The sequence below is a fragment of the Peromyscus eremicus genome, chromosome 4, assembly GCF_949786415.1.
Source record: "Peromyscus eremicus chromosome 4, PerEre_H2_v1, whole genome shotgun sequence".
In the NCBI taxonomy this organism is placed as follows: Eukaryota; Metazoa; Chordata; class Mammalia; order Rodentia; family Cricetidae; genus Peromyscus; species Peromyscus eremicus.
The window spans coordinates 129,593,121-129,610,621 of NC_081419.1; the positions used below are offsets into that span (position 1 = coordinate 129,593,121).

Below are 17,501 nucleotides of genomic sequence, written 5' to 3' on the forward strand. Positions count from 1 at the left end.
AACATTTGAGGTGAGTACTCTAACAACCAAATTACCACACGAGCCCCTTGTTTTATTGTATTTTGTTTTGTGAGGCAAGATCTTACTATGTAGTGTAGCCCAGGCTAGCCTCACAGTCACAGTCCTCTACCTCAGCCTTTTCAGTGCTAGGATTACTGGCATATTCTACCATATCTAGCTGGGTTCACACTTTTGACTAGTGAGAATGACAATTCTTTGTGGAATTAGCCCACATTTAAATTGTTATTTTATTATTTGCGTGTGTGTGTGTGTGTGTGTGTGTGTGTGTGTGTGTGTGTGTGTGGTGCGTGTGTGTATACACATGTGTGTGTCCACGAGAGTGTATATGCATGAATGTGCTTGTGCATGTAACTGCAGTGCTCACAGAGGCTGAAAGAGGGTGTTAGATTCCCGGAAGCTAGGGTTACAGTTGGTTTCACACCAAAGCCCAGGCCTAATGTGGGTGTTGGGAATTGAACCTGGGTCCTCCGCAAGAGCAGTTCATGCTCTTTATCACTGAGCCATCTCTCCAGTCCATAGATTTTAATTCAAAGATGTTACTATTTTGGCATTCAGCATTTCTATTACAAACAAGTGGATCACAGCCTAGAGCTTCAAACAAACTTCAAGAATGTTGAGGCTCATCATGCCTGTGCTTGATCTCGTCACCTGCAGAGAGTTGCTGGCAGTCTTTGATGCACTTTGACCTTATGTTTGTTCATGCAGTATTGGAGTTGTCTGAGGTAGTTGTTGAAAGACTGTGAAAGGGGCTTATTAAGTTGAGCCATATGAACTAGCCAATATTTCCTTTAGAAATAGAAGATACCTTGACTTTTAAGAGTACTGGTTACTCTTCCAGAGGGCTAGCTTTAACTCCCAGAACTCACAAGGAGGCTCACAGTTGTCTTAACTCCAGTTCCAGGGGACCCAACATTCTTTTCTGTCCTCCACAGGTCCCAGGCTCGTATGTGATACACAAACATACATGCAAACAAAACAGTCATAAAACATTTAATAATAATTTTAAAAACTACATAAATGAGAATTTTTTATGGTTCAACCTAATAGATCCATGAGGAGGAAATTCTAGATGACCTGGGGTGTGTAAGTGTATGTTTATGCATGAGCATACACTTGTGAGGGAGGAAGTCTTTTTTGTTTGTTCTGAGTCAACACTGGGTCTCATTATATAGACCAGGATAGTCTCAAGCTTGAAGAGATCCACCTGTCCTTGTTCCCAAAAGGCTAGTGTTACTGCTTTATTTATTTATTTTTGATTTTTCGAGACAGGGTTTCTCTGTGTTGCTTTGGAGCCTGTCCTGGAACTCATTCTGTAGACCAGGCTGGCATCAAACTCACAGAGATCCGCCTGGCTCTGCCTCCCGAATGCTAAAGGCCTGCGCCACCACCACTTAGATTTTTTTTTTAAATATAGAATTTTAGTGCCAGATATGGTGGCTCATGTCTGTAATTGCTACATTCTGGAGGCTGAAGCAGGATGATATTTATGAGTTCAAGGCCAGCCTGGGTTACATAGTGAGATTAGAGGTTTGAATTTTGGATTCTTCACTGATGCCCTTTTCTGGAGCTCTATATCTGAACAGCATGTATCCCATCTCACTTCACATTACCTTCCCTCTTTCCTGTTGCTATTTTGGATCTTCTTTGTTTCCGAGCACGGGCAGAAAATGTTTTGAAGGCCTTCTTATTTGGCATGTGTTCATTTGTAATTTTTTTGTTGAAGTTCTTTATATAACAGCATTCACTGCTCCAACTCAATTTTGAAATGAAGATTTTTGAAATGAAGATTTTTGAAATGTAGTGTTTAATTTAGATTGAATTTAAGATTTAAACATTTTTTTTCTTTTGATGGTACTTTTGGCCAAAGTAATCATGATATTTACCAGAGATTTAGCATGTGACCTATTTCTAATAGAAAGTGTGTCATAGCATTAAGGGAAAATTTACATGCCTCAAGAAAAGTCCCTTCAGGAGTAGAGTTGGAGTGTAAAAGATAATTACTCTCATTGGGTTGATGACACTCTGAAGGGAGACCTTTAATGACAGTTTCTTTTCCTTCCTTCCTTTAAGAAAGTATTTACATATTTTTATGTGTTTGAGTGTTGCGCCTGCATTTTTATCTGTGTATCACATGCATGCAGGGGGAAGGGGGCCAGAAGAGGGTGTCCAATCCCATGGGACTGGAGTTTACAGATGGTTGTGAGTTACCATGTGGGTGCTGGGAACTGCACTGGTTCTTCTGCAAGTGTAGCTCAGGCTGGCCTTGAACTTGAGCCTGTCTTCTACCTCCCGAGTACTCCAGTAACAGGTGTCCACTCCTAACACCCAGCTATTGAACTGAGTTTCTGAGGCATATGAAGACCCTGTGACAGCTTTACTCCATCCTGGCACATTACGGACTGTTAGCCTCTGCGTGTTTGAATGTGGGAGGCTCCAAGTTGGAATTTGCTCCCTGAGTCCTCTGGGTTCTCATGCTCTCTTGTCCCTCTGCTTGGTTGCTTTGTGCATTTGTTTGCAGTATTTAGGTTGTTTAAAATTAGTATATGGTGACATTTCAAAGCTTAGTAAACTCAAAGCTCTGTACAAATGCTATTGTAAAGTCCCCTTGGTTTCCTAAGAGACATCTGGCTCTGTCTACACAGACTGGCAAAGGATGATGGTGAATTTAACTCTGGTCCAGCCCACGAGCCACTGTAATGTTTCCCTGGTTCTGCCCAAGCTCTGTGAACCCTGAGGACTTAAGGCTATTTCAGATGATGTGTATGTCTCCTCTTTCTAACACTGGGTCAAGACTATTTCCTCCATGTTGGGTCCCTTCTCTCCAAACAGTGCTTTGCAAGGTAGCAGTGTGTTTTGATGTCTTGGGCGGGGTTTCCCTGCCACTGCACTTTTCCTGGCTGTGTGTTGATGTGCATTCCATAAAAGCCAGCACAGTCCAGGGTTCTTCACTTTTTTTTTTGTTCTTTTTTTACAGTTCCAAATACTTTGAAGAAAGCAGATGACTTTGTGACATTGAATGTGCCATCTGTGGACCTAGATCACAAGTTTCGATGCAAAGTTGTGGACTGTTTGAAATTTTTCCGCAAGGCTAAACTGCTGCACTATCATATGAAGTATTTCCACGGGATGGAGAAATCACCAGAGCCAGAGGAGAGCCCAGGGAAGAGGCATGTGCAAACTCGGGGCTCTGCAGTGCCTGACAAGGCCAGCCAGGAGAGCCTGACCAGGAAGCGAGTCTCTGCCAGCTCCCCAAGTGAGTATCTTGGTTCTGTGGTGTGTCCTGGGAGGGCTCTGACATTTCTTAGATGGAAAGCTGCCATAGGTTGACTGGTCCAGTAGAGGCGGTGGTTCTTGGGAGTTACATTATGGAATTGAAGCCCTCTTCAAGGAACCAGGAAGCTCTGCCTCTCTCTGTTCATGTGACATTGAGGGAGTTACTGTGAAGGCCGTGGTGCTCCCAGGATGATGAGTGGGGACCATCACGCAAAGGAGCTCTAAGACCAGCAGAAGTTGGCCCTTGGACAGATGGATGCCACCATGCTACCCCACAGACACGTGTCCCATTCCTATCAGGACAGAAGTTTAAAAAATGTAAAAGTGACCTTGAGTCTGTCTGTTTCTGGTGGCAGGTGTGAACCCTCTGACCCTTTACTGCACCTCAGGATGCTTTCTAGAAACCGCTTAGTACAGAAAACCACAATGTACCGGTACAACCACCACCAAGTCTCTCTTCCTGCCTCAGCAAAAAAAACCTCCACCCCCTTTTTGAAGTTTCTTCTAAAACTTAATGAAATTGAAAATTATGTTTCCAAGGGTATTTCAGAATGACTAATGAATTTGCAATAAATTACTTTGTTTTTCTAGACAGAGTCTCATTTAGCCCAGGCTGGCATAAGAGAATGCTCTTGAGTTCCAAATTTCTCAGTCTCTGCCTCCAAAGCGCTGGGACTGCAGAAGTGCACCTCTATACTCGACAGATTTCCAATGAACCCCACAATCTTCTAGGTCATTTGCATCTGAATTTGCACTCTCGCCACATAGGCATTATTGATTTATTTTGGTTAGCTCTTTGTTACTGAAGTGTGTAGGTATTGACCTAGGAGGACAGCTCAGGGGTGAAACATGGACTGTGCCTGTGGGAACCAAGTCTGGCTCCCCAGCACCCATGTGAAAGCCAGGTGCAGTGGTGTGGGGCTGCAATCCCAGAGCTGTGGATCTGGGGAGGAGGAGACGTGGATCTCAGAGGCTCATTGGTCAGCCAGCCTAGCCAAATGGTGAGGTCCATGTTCAGTGAGAGACTGTGTCTCAGAAGACAATGGGAGAGTGAATGAAGGCACTCAACATCAGTATCTGGTGTCTGTACACACAGGCGAGGGCGAGGGCGAGCACACATGTATGGATGCCGTCTCTCTGTCTCTGTCTCTGTCTCTCTCTCTCTCTCTCTCTCTCTCACACACACACACACACACACACACACACACACACACACACACACAGAGAGAGCTCTGATATTAAATACAATATCTAGGAATATCTAGGATACCTGCTAGTGTCTAGAGTATAAGATGACTTTTTTGGGACAGCGGGACAGGGCCATGGGATCTAAGATCCCTGGCCCCGGTGAGAGGGCAGTCTTTTGTTGTACGGGAAAACATAATGTGTCAGGTAAGGTTGTTCGTGTGTGCTGTGTTACTCACCAGGAATCTGAACCACATGTGCAATTTCCTATTTTTTTTTAATGATTTATTTTTATTTTATGTGCATTGATGTTTTTCCTGCATGTTTATCAGTGTGAGGGTGTCAGAACCCCTGGAACTAGAGTTAAAAACAGTTGTGAGCTGCCATATGGGTGCTAGGAATTGAACTCAGGTCTTCTGGAAGAGCAGTTAGTGTTCATAACCACTGAGTCCTCTTTCCAGCCCGCAGTTTACTAATTTTGAGTAGCCGCATTTTAAAAACATGAAAAGAAATAGTGTTTTTAATAGTATATTTAGTATATCCAAAATAGTCCTATAGCACCTTGTGGCAATTTGGTCAATGGCAGACCATGTATATGACCATAGTGTCATAAAATTATATTGTCTGTGACATTGCAGCCATTGGAGTTTGTGCACATTGTGTGATGTTTACACAGTGAAATTAACTAAGGATGAGTTTCTCAGAACATATCCTGTGTAGTGGACATATGACTTAACCATTTTAGTGTGTCATCTGCATAAAAATCATGACTTCTTTATATGTTTTTCCTAGAAGTCCGTCTTTAAAAACCATCACGTGTTTTCTACTTAAGAAACAGAAATCAATACAAGCTAGCCTTACATGTTAGGTACCTAGTAGCTGTGAATGTGGCCAATAGTATTCAACTTACTGGCCTGTGTAGTTCTTCTTCCTTCAGCTGGCTGTACTTGATCAGACTAAAGGCTGAGTTGGAAAGACCTGCCCAGGGAAGACCAGGTGTCAAGGAGCCCCTAGAAAGAGAGTAGCTGTGTGAGCTATAGCATAAGGCAACCCCCATCCTGGTGGCTTTACTTTCGTCTTGCCCAAGCCCCAGCAGGGGTGGCTGTTTTTCAGAGTTGGCTTGTGTAAGCTGGACTGTGTCTAGATTGAGGACCAGAGCCCATGCCTGCTTTTTTTAAAAAGCAGAGATCATTCACTGTGAGCAGGGGATCCCAGTACTGGAGTCAGCATTGCTCCAGGCTAAACTACATTAGCCTGTTCACTTTGCTAAGATTTATTGCCATGCTCTGGCCTGGACCCTGCTAAAGAGACCTAAGTCCTCTTCTGGGAAGTGCTTATGCTTATGGTTGTGAGTACTCTGGAACAAAGAAGCAAAGGGCTAGTTCATTTCTCTTCTCTGAGCAATACTTGATATATTTAGGGTCAGACACTGGCTTTTTTTGAGACAGCGTCATACTATGCAGTGCTGACTGGTCTGGAATTTTCTCTATAGACCGTGTTGATCTATAGAGATTTACAGAGATCTGCCTGCCTCAGCTGGGATTCAAGATATGTGCTATACCTAGCCAAACACTGAGTCTTTAGGGATATTAATGCTCTTTAAGGAGAGAGGGGATGTATCCCTGCCAGCAAACTGTCTAGCACTACAATAAACAATGCAGCGAAAATAGCACTCTGGTGCCCCAAGGTTCATGTTAGTCTAAAGCCAAGGTTTTCCCGGGGTAAGAAAATGGTCCAGGTGAGAACAGCAATAGGTAGTAGTAAGCAGGAACGAATTGCTTTCTCTTCCGTTCCATGGTACTCTTTCTAGGTTAAACCTCTGTAGAAGGCTGGGGAATTGGCTCAGTGGGAAAGGCACTTAAGCCAAACCTGATGGCAAGAGTTCAGTCCTGGGGACTCGTGTAGTAGAGAATGGGCCACCGTCACCCGTGTGCCGCCGTTTCTCTCCCACAGTTCTAGGGGCTGGGGATTCCCAGATGAAGGTATCACTAGTGCGGCTCTGGTGAAGGATCTCTTGCTTGCATCCTCACATGCATCTCTGGTTCCTTAGGAGGACACTGATCCCACCAGGAAGGCCTATGCTCATGGTTTCAGATGCTTCCCAGAGGTTCCTTTTCCATATAATATCACACTGCAGATGGAAACATAAAAACAGAAATTTTAGGGTTTGGAATATAGCTCAGTGGCAGAGTGCTTGCTGAGCATGCAGAAAGCCCTGTGTTCAATCCCCAGCACTGCCAGAAAAATAACAATTTTAGGGGCAAGGGATTGAGAGACAGCACATAATTCAGGTAAATCAATGTAACTTAACTGTTACCTTTTCTTACTACAGTTGAAGGGGCATGACAAACTCCTTTGAATTCAAGGGTATCCAACTTTGTGACACTGCAACATGACATTGCCGTCTGCAGATAATGTTGGGCTGCATTCATAGCTTCTTGTGATGCCTATGACTAAGGGCCACAGGTTGGGCACCTGCTAGATGCTGCACAGTAGCAGAAGAGTAGCGAGACTCTGGGGACACGGTGTCTACTTACCCAGCAAGGATAAATTGAAAGGAGAAGTCTGCAGTTCTGGGGATGAGAGAGGGGTCATATCGAGCATTAGATCTGTGTCCATTTGTAGTTCCCATTTGGGGAACAGTGCACAGAGTTCATGTCCCAAGACTTCTAGCAGATAGATTGTAGTTTATTTTTTCTGTATACAAGTTTTCTTTTTTCCCAACAAAGTTTCACAATGTAGCCTAGCAGGCCTTGAACTTTATTATTATTATTACTATTATTATTTGAGAGACAGAGTCTCCCTATGTAGCTCTGGCTGGCCTGGAACTTGCTGTGTAGACCAGTTGGTTTTGAACTTATGAGCTCCATCTGCCTCTGCCTCCTGAGCATCAGCTAATTTTCCTATCAAGGACCAGGGCCTTAAAGTCTCTGTCCTCACTACTCAGCTTGGCAGCTGAAGCGGGAAAGCAGCTGTGGACATACAGTAAATGAGCTCTGCACAGTTCACCCAGACTCATTCACACTCCCAGGCAGCAGCCCAGACCCAAAGGCCTGGTGAGGGGAGAGTGGTCTCACCGGCTCCCCACTCTGTATCTCCTGGGAGCAGGGATGGACGGACTCTCCAAGGCAGGACCAGGTCAGGAACTGTGTTAGTTTTTTTGTCTTGTGCATACTTGATTACTAAGAAAGGAATAAGATCTTAGAACAGAAAACAAAATACTAAAGTAACAACTCTTGAACATGTGTTTGATTCTAGCTGCTAAGGAGAAGGAAAAGAATAAAGAGAAGAAATTCAAAGAGCTCGTGAGAGTGAAGCCAAAGAAGAAAAAGAAAAAGAAAAAGAAAACCAAGCCTGGTAATTTCCCTGGAGGCTTCCCTACTTAGAATGACCAGCAGGCCTTTCCCAGGGCTTGTGGGCTCAGTTTGGACCCTGGAAGAGGGTGTGGATTGTGAGGCAGAACACTTGAAGAGATTGAGTTTATTATTATTGCATGTGCATTTATGATGTGTGTAAGTGAAGGTGTCCCCATACCACAGTGCATGTGCCACAGCACACATGTGGAGGTCAGAGGACAACTTTCGGGAACTGATTCTCTCCTTCCATTGTGGGATCCAGGGATTAAACTTAGATCATCAGACTTGTGCGGCAAATCTCTTTTCCCACTGAGGCATCTTGCTGGCCCCTCAACCAAATCTCAGAAGGTTTGGCCTTTATAAATGCCTCCCTACTTGTTGCATAAGCCAGTGTGCCGTGCCACAGGGAGGTATATGGATCTGCACAGGAATAGCTTTTTACATAAGTAACTTTTTTTTTCTTTGAATTTTTTGAGACATGGTCTTACTCTTTAGTTCAGGCTAGCCTAGAACTACTCACTATGTAGCTCAGGTTGCTCTCAGACTCTCTATCAACTTCAGCCTCCCGAGCACTGAGATCACAGATGTGCTTGGTCTTCGTAGTTTACTTGCATAACTGTTAAATATCCAACTCTCCAGAAATGCTTATTCTTGAAAAGTGTGTTTGAATCACAACAGTGTTTAAAAAAAATCTCTGTTCATCCTTGGGTGCTAAAGAGATTCCATGTTTTATTCTCAGTGTCCCTTTTGTCTTACAAAAGCCATTTTACCAGAAAAGAAGGAAGGGCGGGGAGAAGAGGAAGTGACTGCGTTCCCCTCTCTCCATGGGGTACTGCTCCAGGCCTTTGAGCTCTTTGAACTGCAGGCTGCTTCCTATTGGGTTGCTTCTGGGATGCCTGATGGTGCCTGGGGTTGCTCATTTGTGCCTGATGCTGTTCTTGTAGAATGTCCCTGCAGTGAAGATATCAGTGACACCTCCCAGGAACCTTCTCCACCCAAAGCATTTGCTGTCACCAAGTGTGGGTCCTCACACAAGCCTGGGGTCCATATGAGCCCGCAGCTCCATGGCTCAGATAATGGAAACCATAAAGGGAAACTGAAGACATGTGGTAAGAGCTCACTGTCACCTGTCACCTGTCAGAAAGTGTGTGATACATGACCAATGGGTGTGGTGCAGAGGAAGGCCTCGGTGACTGTAAGGAGTCAGGCACCAAGGTCTAGCCTTATCCCTGCAGTTGGCTCTGCCTCTTTCCCTATGGTATGCAGAACTCTTAAGGTGGCTGTGGACAGAGATGGTGAAAGCCAGGTCCTGGCTGCCTGGGGACAGTTAGGAAACTTGTCCTTAGGTGTGTGTGGTTCACAAGAAGTTACTCTTCTGCTAGTGAGCTCAGGGATTCTGGGAGCCCTTTCGTGGTTCCTTAGAGGAATGAGGACATGTAGTTCAGCCCTTGGCAGACAGCATGCATCATTTGAGCTGTTCTCATAACAAGTCCTGAGAGCAGTGTCCTTCTCCCAGGTCCTAGAAGTCCTTGGAGGAAGGGCTGAGACAAGTGTGGTGTGCAGAAACGTTATCTGTGAGTTGAGAGCAGTGACTGTTGCCCTCCCTTTCCTTCCAGAGGAGGAGAATTTGAGCGAGTCCTCTTCCGAGAGCTTTCTTTGGAGTGATGAGGAATATGGTCAAGATGTCGATGTGACCACCAACCCAGATGAGGAGCTTGATGGTGATGACCGCTATGATTTTGAGGTGGTCCGTTGCATCTGTGAAGTCCAGGAGGAAAATGACTTCATGATTCAGGCAAGTAGAACACAGGATAGAGGAAGATAAACTGATCATCCAAGAGAATGTGAGGCCAGCATGGTGTGTGTGTGTGTGTGTGTGTGTGTGTGTGTGTGTGTGTGTGTGTGTGTCAGCAGCCCTCAGTGTACACTACTCACAGCAGCAGACCGAATTTGTGTTTTAGTTCAGATTTCTGAGAATTCTAGGCTGTAAATAGAATGAGAGAGGAGTCATTGAGGCTGACATGGGCTGCCTTGCCGATGGTCCCACAGTGAGGAGCTGGACATCAAGGACTCAGACCGTACCATGACAATTCAGTCTTCTTTGTGGACTCATCTTCTCTTTGACATAAATTTCCCTTGTAGCCTGAAGAAATGGAGTCTGCTTCTGTAATTTGTCTGCCATTGGTACTTGGTGTTCCTTGTTACTGTCTGTGTGTGTTGGTGACAGCAGGTGCTCCCAATGAAAGGACTGGCCGCCCACCACACGTTAATACTCTGTATAGTCTGTATCCATTAGGAAGAACAGGCTCAGCCCCCTTGGTTTGGTTTCTTTGTTTCTTTGATTTTATGTAGATGGCTTCAGATTTTGAAATTGACTTGATTTAATATATGTAGTTGAATTTCTCTGTTTTATCCTTTTAGTTGATAGTTTTTTAGGTAGAGTCTCTGTTGTTATGATAAAATATCCCAACAAAAGCAACTTAAGGGAGACACTGCTTTGGACCACAGGTCTAGAGGGGTAGATTGGATACAGTGTCGCATGGTGGCAGGAGTGTGAAGCCAGCTCATCATATTGCATTAGGTATCAGAAGAGTGGAACTATTTAACACCTGCATGCTGTGCTTGGCTTACTTTCTTTACTACAGAGTTTAGTACTCCCTGCCTAGGGAATGGTGCCACCTGCAGTGGGAGGGTCTTCCATTTACCTACTCAAGAGAATTCCGAATATAGACCCACAAACTAACTGATCTAGACAATCCCTTGTTAAGAGACTTTTCACAAGTCTAGATTCAAGCTGATGAAACTAATGAGTCTTACTCCAGCCCCATTTGTCCTCAGACTTGCTTTGTTCTGTCTCTGCTTCCTAAATAGAGATTACAGTCACATGCTACCATGTCTCTGCTTCCTAAGTGTAGACTTTTGTGGTTTCTTCTAGAACTTTGGAGATTTCGTTTAAGAACCTTATACATATTTTAGCTAAGTGGTAGTGGCACACACTTTTAAACCCAGCACTCAGGTGGCAGAGGCAGACAGATCTCTGGAGTTTGAGGCCAGTCTAGTCTACAAAGCATGTTCCAGGACATCCAGGGCTTCACAGAGAAACTCTGACTTGAAAGACTTTAAAAAAAAAAAAAAAAAAAAAGCCAGAACCACCTTATGCATGTATTGCTTATCCTTTTGCAGTTGGTTTTGGTGTGAAATGAGGGCTGTGGCTTCACAGTTGACTGGCAGTAGAAGCTGAGAGATGGGCGTGGCATCAGTCAGTCTGGAGTCAGTACTATTCAGTTAATCTAAATTTTGGTTTTGAGACAGGTTCTAAAGTATCTCAGGCTGGCTTCGGTCTCGCTCTATAATTGAGGCTAGCCTCATGCTCCACCACACCTCACAATCTAAATGTTCTTTATGTTAGTGGCCTGTACCAGAGCTGATAGCCTCATATGGGCACTTCAGATGTGGCTCTTGGGACTAAAGAACTAAGGACTTTTTAACTTTATTTGTTCACTTATGTATAAAGCTCCATGTGGTCAGTGGTGGCCTTGTTGGGTAGAAGTCAGTAGGGAGTGCTCCCTCCCATCTCCTCTCACTTGGGTAAAGCTCCATGTGGTCAGTGGTGGCCTTGTTGGGCAGAAGTCAGTGCTCCCTCCCATCTCCTCTCCCCCTCACTCCCAGTAAGTGGGCCCTGCTTCTAGGAGTTTCCTACGTTCTAAGTTCTGTTGCTTCTTTAATTTTCACAGTGTGAAGAATGCCAGTGCTGGCAGCACGGGGTCTGCATGGGATTGCTGGAAGAAAATGTGCCCGAAAAATACACCTGTTACGTCTGCCAAGACCCTCCAGGTAGAGACTCTGGAGCCAGGGTGTGAGCAGTATGTAACCTCTTCTTTGCACAGCAGCTCGCGACTCCTGTCTGTACTCTTGGTGGATGTCTTGGCTGATGGCTAGGTGGCTCTCCTCACCTCTGTTGCAAGCCCCTGGTGGCCAGCTCTCCTAAACTCAGCAGTGAGAGTGTGTGAAGGTGTTTGCCTAGCAGAAGGCTTGACCTTGATCTAGAACATTTCTTGAAATGTGAAAAACACACATGATACTGTAAATGATGAGCACAAAGTGGTACAGCAGTCTAGAATTTCTGTAGGCCTGGCTGCAACTCTATCCACAGTGTTGAATGCTCCATGAGTTAGTTAATTAGCCCATCATTCTTGCTCAGGGCTTTGCTGGTTTCTTGTTCCAGTTTCAGCAATGAAGCACTTCTTTCCTTGAGAAATCCGAGGATGGGCATGTGACTCTGTTCTTGGCATTTCAGGGATGTTGGAGGGTACACCTGCCCTCCATTGCATCGTTGCCCCTGGGAAGGGAAACATGCTCTGGAGAGGGAGAGCCAAGGCATGGCCGTGTACAGCTTGTCTCCACTCTAATGGGTGTCTTGCTCAGTTCCTTAGGGAGATCAGTTGGTTTTGTGATTAACAGGGATTGTCCATGGCTCTTGGCTGTCCCTTCCACCATGCCCAGCCTGTTTCAGGGTTTTTCTGGTGACTGAAGAGTGAATGAGTTTCTTTGAAAAGTGCTGTCTCCTGAGCTCCTGGAGCAGGAGGTACTGCTGAGTCCCTGAGCTTATGTTCTCTGTCCTTTCTAAGGAGACTTGTAATGAGCAGGGCCCCTGGAGCCGTCTGGGTCATTTGTCATGTAACAGATGGGAAACGGGTACAGAGAAAGCAAAGGAGCCCTGTCATCTGTCTAGTTAGGGGCGGGTGGTACTATTGGAAAGGGCTTGAAGCCTTGCATTCACTGGATAAGTCCATTAGAAACACTGCAGGCACTGGGACTGCAGCCACCAATAAGATGGCTCCTTTTCTTCTGGCTCTTAATAGGATTGGGAACAGAAAACCAAAGTTGAAACAAGTTAAATAAACACAAGACTGTGTGTACAGGTGAAGCCAGGAGGGGAAAGTGATGAGGGAGTAAGCAGGGATCTGAAAAGGCTCTTTTGGTGCTGGATGGTGGCAAAAAGCCCACCTGAGATGGGGAGGCACCAGACCTGGAGAGGCCTAGAGGAATGGCGCTTCAGACAGGGGCTCACGAGAGGAAAGAGGTCAGGCCAAGAAAAAGATTTTGTGTGTGTTCCTAAAAGTCAGAAAAACATAGAAGGGAATGAGGAGAGCAGGAAGGAACGGTCCTGTGGGCCTTAATAGTTAGGGTTTGGGTTTTTCTTCTGTGAGTGGTCAAAAGCTCTGGAAGGTTCTGAGTCTAGGATGGAGGAATCTGACTTAAATGTAAGAGACAATCCACTGGCCATGACTGTGTGCATCTGTATCCCAGAATATACCAGGCTTTTCCTTTGGGACCACCAACCAGCTCCCAAACCATCACACAGAGACTTATTATTAGTTTTGAATGCTCGGCCTAGCTTAGGCTCGTTTCTGGCTATTTTAACTTAAATTAACCTGTTTCTCTTTATCTACCTTTTGCTTCAGGGCTTTTTACTTTTTTTCTTTCTGTGTATCTTACTTCCACTGCTTCTTGTGTCTAGCTGGCTGGTGGCTGCCTGGCTTCTGTCCCCACTTCCCCCATCTCCCTCATTCTCTCCTCCTATTACTGTGTCTCCCTCCCAGCCCCTGCCTAGCTATTGGCCGTTCAGCTTTTTATTAGGCCAATCAGGTGCCTTAGGCAGGCAAGGTGAAACAAATGCAACACATCTTTACATAATTAAACAAATGCAGCATAAACAAATGTAACACACTTTTATACAGTTAAAGTAATATTCTCAGCATAACAAATGTAACACATCTTTACATAGTTAAAATAATATTCCACAACACCAGAACTGTCCAAGTAGAAACAGGAGGAACAGGAGTTCAAAGCCAGTCTAAGCTATAGAGTCAGTTTGCGGATAGTCTGAGCCACATGAGACCCTGTCTAGAAAAAGAGAGAAGAGGGAGCAAAGAGAGAAGGGAGGAGATGAGGAAGAGAAAGGAAAATAAGTCAGAATCGTGCTCTGGTTACCCCTGTGGCCAGTGCAAGGGACCATGCCGTATTCCTACCTTATCTCCAACACCTGGTAGAGGGCAGGCATAGAGTCAGGTGCCAGGTAACTGTGAACAAAATGAACACAGTCATCAGTCAGGTAGGGAAACTTAGGATGATTGGACCAATAGTGGGGCGGCCTGGGTTTCCCTCGGGCCATGTTTGACCCTCTCTCAATGTCACCACTTTAGGTCAGAGGCCTGGCTTCAAGTACTGCTATGACAAGGAGTGGTTGAGCCGGGGACATATGCATGGCCTGGCATTTCTAGAAGAGAACTACTCCCATCAGAATGCCAAGAAGATCGTGGCCACCCATCAGCTTCTTGGTGATGTACAGAAAGTGATTGAGGTTCTTCACGGCCTGCAGCTCAAGATGAGCATCTTGCAGTAAGTGTGCTTGCTGCCTGCAGCTTTGGCAGAGATCTGCTTTGGATCTCAGTTCAGTCAGCTTTGGGGAGAAAGTGGAAAGCCTCAAAGTCAGCCCTAAGACTGATAAGTTTAGATCTGTGCCAAAAGTTCTGTTGCTTTGCTGAGCATGTGTGGGTCTCTGAGTGTGATTACCAGTACCCTTGCTCCCCCACCCCTAGAAAAAAAATCAATTATGTAGTAAGCACTCCTTTGTAAAACAGTTGACTTTATTGAGGAATATTTTACATGTAATTAAGTTAACTTATTTTAAGATCTTATTGAATTCGGTTAGTGCATAACCCATGTAACCAATACAGTAACCAGGACACGGTGTGTGCACTTATGTTTTTTGTTATTGTTTTGTTTTTCATTTAACTGCACATGCATCCCAGGGATTAAAACTTAGCTTATCAGGCTTTTTTTTAAAAAAAAAAAAAAGACAGATGATTCTTACTCTGTAACCCAGGCTGGCCTAGAATTCAGTGTGTAGTCCAAACTGGCATCAGTCTACACCATTCCTCCTGTCTCAGCCTTTTGAGAACTGGGATTATCAGTGTAAGTCACTATGGTGTGGTGTACACATTTATAGTTTGCTTTGTGCTATCTTTGGGTTGTACAGTTTTGAGGGATTTTAAAATTGTGGTAAAGTATACATAATGCAAATTTAAAATTTACCATCTAAACCTTTTTATTTATTTATTTTTTCCTTTTTCTTTTGGTGACAGTGTCTTTCTATTTAGTCCTGGCTGGCCTAGAACTCACAGATCCACCTGCCTCTGCCTCCCCATGCTCAGCTCTTCTTTCTTTTTTCTTTTTGGTTTTTTGGTTTTTCGAGACAGGGTTTCTCTGCGTAGTTTTGGTGCCTGTCCTGGATCTCACTCTGTAGACCAGGCTAGCCTTGAACTCACAGAGATCCATCTGGCTCTACCTCTCGAGTGCTGGGATTAAAGGCGTGCGGCACCACCCAGCTCTCAGCTCTTTTATTTTCTTTTTGCCTGGTCTGTCTCTTGAATTCCTGAGCTCAAAGAATGTTCTTGCTTTGGCCTCCTGAGTAGTTGGGCTTACAGGCATGAACACCATGTCTGTTTTCTTTCTGTCTTAGTTGTTTTTCTGTACATTTCTGTATTGTGGAAGTTATAACACTGGTATGTAGTCAGTCTCCAGAACTTTTCATCCTGCAAGACTGATTTCTCCATGCATTAATTAATCTCTAGGGTCCTCCTCCTCTTCCCAGCCCCAGCAACCACCATTCTGCTTTCTGTCCCTATGAATTCAACTTTTCTAGATACCTCACAGGAAAAATCATGCAGTATTTACCCCTTGTTTATTTCACATGGCATAATATCTTCAAGGTTCATCTATATTGTATTAGAATAAGGCAAAATGTAGTATATGTATTTCACATTTTGTTTATCCTTTCATTCTAAATACTCAAGATTCATAGACAAAGAATCTTAAATCTGTTGCCAGAGGGACTGGAGAGATGGCTCAGCAGTTAAGAGCTCTTGTTGCTTTTCCAAAGGACCCAGGTTCAGTTCCCAGCACCAACACTGGCCAGCTCACAACCATCTGTAACCCCAGCTCTGAGATCAATGCTCTCTCTGGCCTCTTGAGAGCATCTGTGCTCTTTTGCGGGCGCGCACGCACACACACACACACACACACACACACACACACACACACAGAGTTTTAAAAAGCCTGCTGGGAGAGTCATTGTTAGCAGCTTGCTCAGGGAGTGATTGCTCGGACTCCTGTCCCTGTTACAGTTTTGCTCATATAGAAAAGTTGTAGGTCTTGTGGAGCTAGCTTTTGGCTTTTGGTGGCCACTTGTTTTCATAGAAGCCCTGGAGTACTGTCATCCCCACTGTGCTCTAGACCTGCCTTTACTATCGTCTGTCTCTTCCTCTGTCTCCTTTCTCTTTCTTCCTTTTAGTGATCAAAGTTGTAATAGAAGTTCTGGGTAGTTAAAAAATGAAAGGTGGGCAGGTAAGATGGCTCAGTGGGTAAAGGTGCTGGCAGCCAACATTGATGACCTGAGTGCAATCCCTGGGTCCCCTACGTTAGAAGGAAAGAATTGTTGTCCTTTGACCTCCACACATACGCTTTGGGCAATGGCCTCCTAACAAAATAAATAAGTGTAATTAAAAGTAATAATTGAAAGTTGAAGTGTGTGTATGCGTGTGCACACGTGTGCCAGGGAGCTGGAGAGATGGCTCAGAGGTTCAGAATGCTTACAGCTCTTGCAGAGGACCCAAGTTTGGTTCCTAGCACCAGCTTTGGACAGCTCACAACTGCAGTAACTCCAGGTCCTCTTCTGACCAATTGTTTTTACATTTAGCACATGCGCATACACATACATACCTCGGGCACAGACATGCAATTAAAAAATAAGTCTTAAAAATGATGATAGGGGGGCTGGAAAGATGGCTCAGAGGTTAAGAGCACCGATTGCTCTTCAAGAGGTCCTGAGTTCAATTCCCAGCACCCACATGGTGGCTTACAACCATCTGTAATAAGATCTGGCAACCTCTTCTGTGTACATAATAAATAAATAAATCTAAAAAAAAAAAAAGAAAAAAGAAAAATGATGATAGGTTTAAATATATATATAGATAGATAGATAGATAGATAGTTAAGGGCTGAGAGGATAAGTAGAGTGCTTGCTTAGTGTGCTCAAAGCCCTAGGTTCAATTCCTAGCATGTGCACATGTACATACACACACTACCACACCCACCAAAAACAAATATGCAAACTCTCAGTGTCCTTGTTGCCAGTGAGAACAGTGTATTGTCATGTTTTTCCTCTTCTGTTCTTTTCCCTCCTTTACAATTATGACCCGATAAATGGATGTAATGACCCTCTGTTGGGTTAGCAGTCCAGAGGAATGGTTCTGGAGCTGTGGCGTCCTTTACAGAGTTCTGCGTGCACTCTTGCAGGGACCCCTGCATCAGATAGAGAGAGGCTGTGCTGTGTGGTGGGAATCTCTGTTCTGTACTCGCCCTGACCGCTGTTTTCTTTGGAATGGTGAAAATGGAAAACCATCAAAGTCTTTCAGAATGTTGGGATTAATGGCCATGCGTAGTTAGCCACCCACAGCACCTTTGCCCTTTGCTAATTGAGTGTTGCTGCACGCCACGGTTTTTGTGGCAGTTGATTGGGTTTAGTTTATTTTTAGTAAGCTACATTTGTTTTTAATTGCGTTTTATTTATGTATGTGTGTGCCACAGCATGTGTGTACTGGT

At 44.5% G+C, this 17,501-nt stretch overlaps 1 protein-coding gene across 4 annotated transcripts in view; it reads left to right on the plus strand.

Annotated features, from left to right (window-relative positions):
- Positions 1 to 17,501, plus strand: part of Phf20 (PHD finger protein 20) — a 113,489-nt gene that overhangs the window by 89,372 nt on the left and 6,616 nt on the right. For all 4 annotated transcript variants that reach the window (XM_059261756.1, XM_059261759.1, XM_059261758.1 and 1 more), the window contains 6 exons: positions 2,996 to 3,274; positions 7,738 to 7,836; positions 8,780 to 8,944; positions 9,452 to 9,630; positions 11,570 to 11,669; positions 14,042 to 14,237. In XM_059261756.1, coding sequence (XP_059117739.1) covers positions 2,996 to 3,274; positions 7,738 to 7,836; positions 8,780 to 8,944; positions 9,452 to 9,630; positions 11,570 to 11,669; positions 14,042 to 14,237 — 1,018 coding nt within the window. The remainder of the gene's footprint in view (positions 1 to 2,995; positions 3,275 to 7,737; positions 7,837 to 8,779; positions 8,945 to 9,451; positions 9,631 to 11,569; positions 11,670 to 14,041; positions 14,238 to 17,501) is intronic.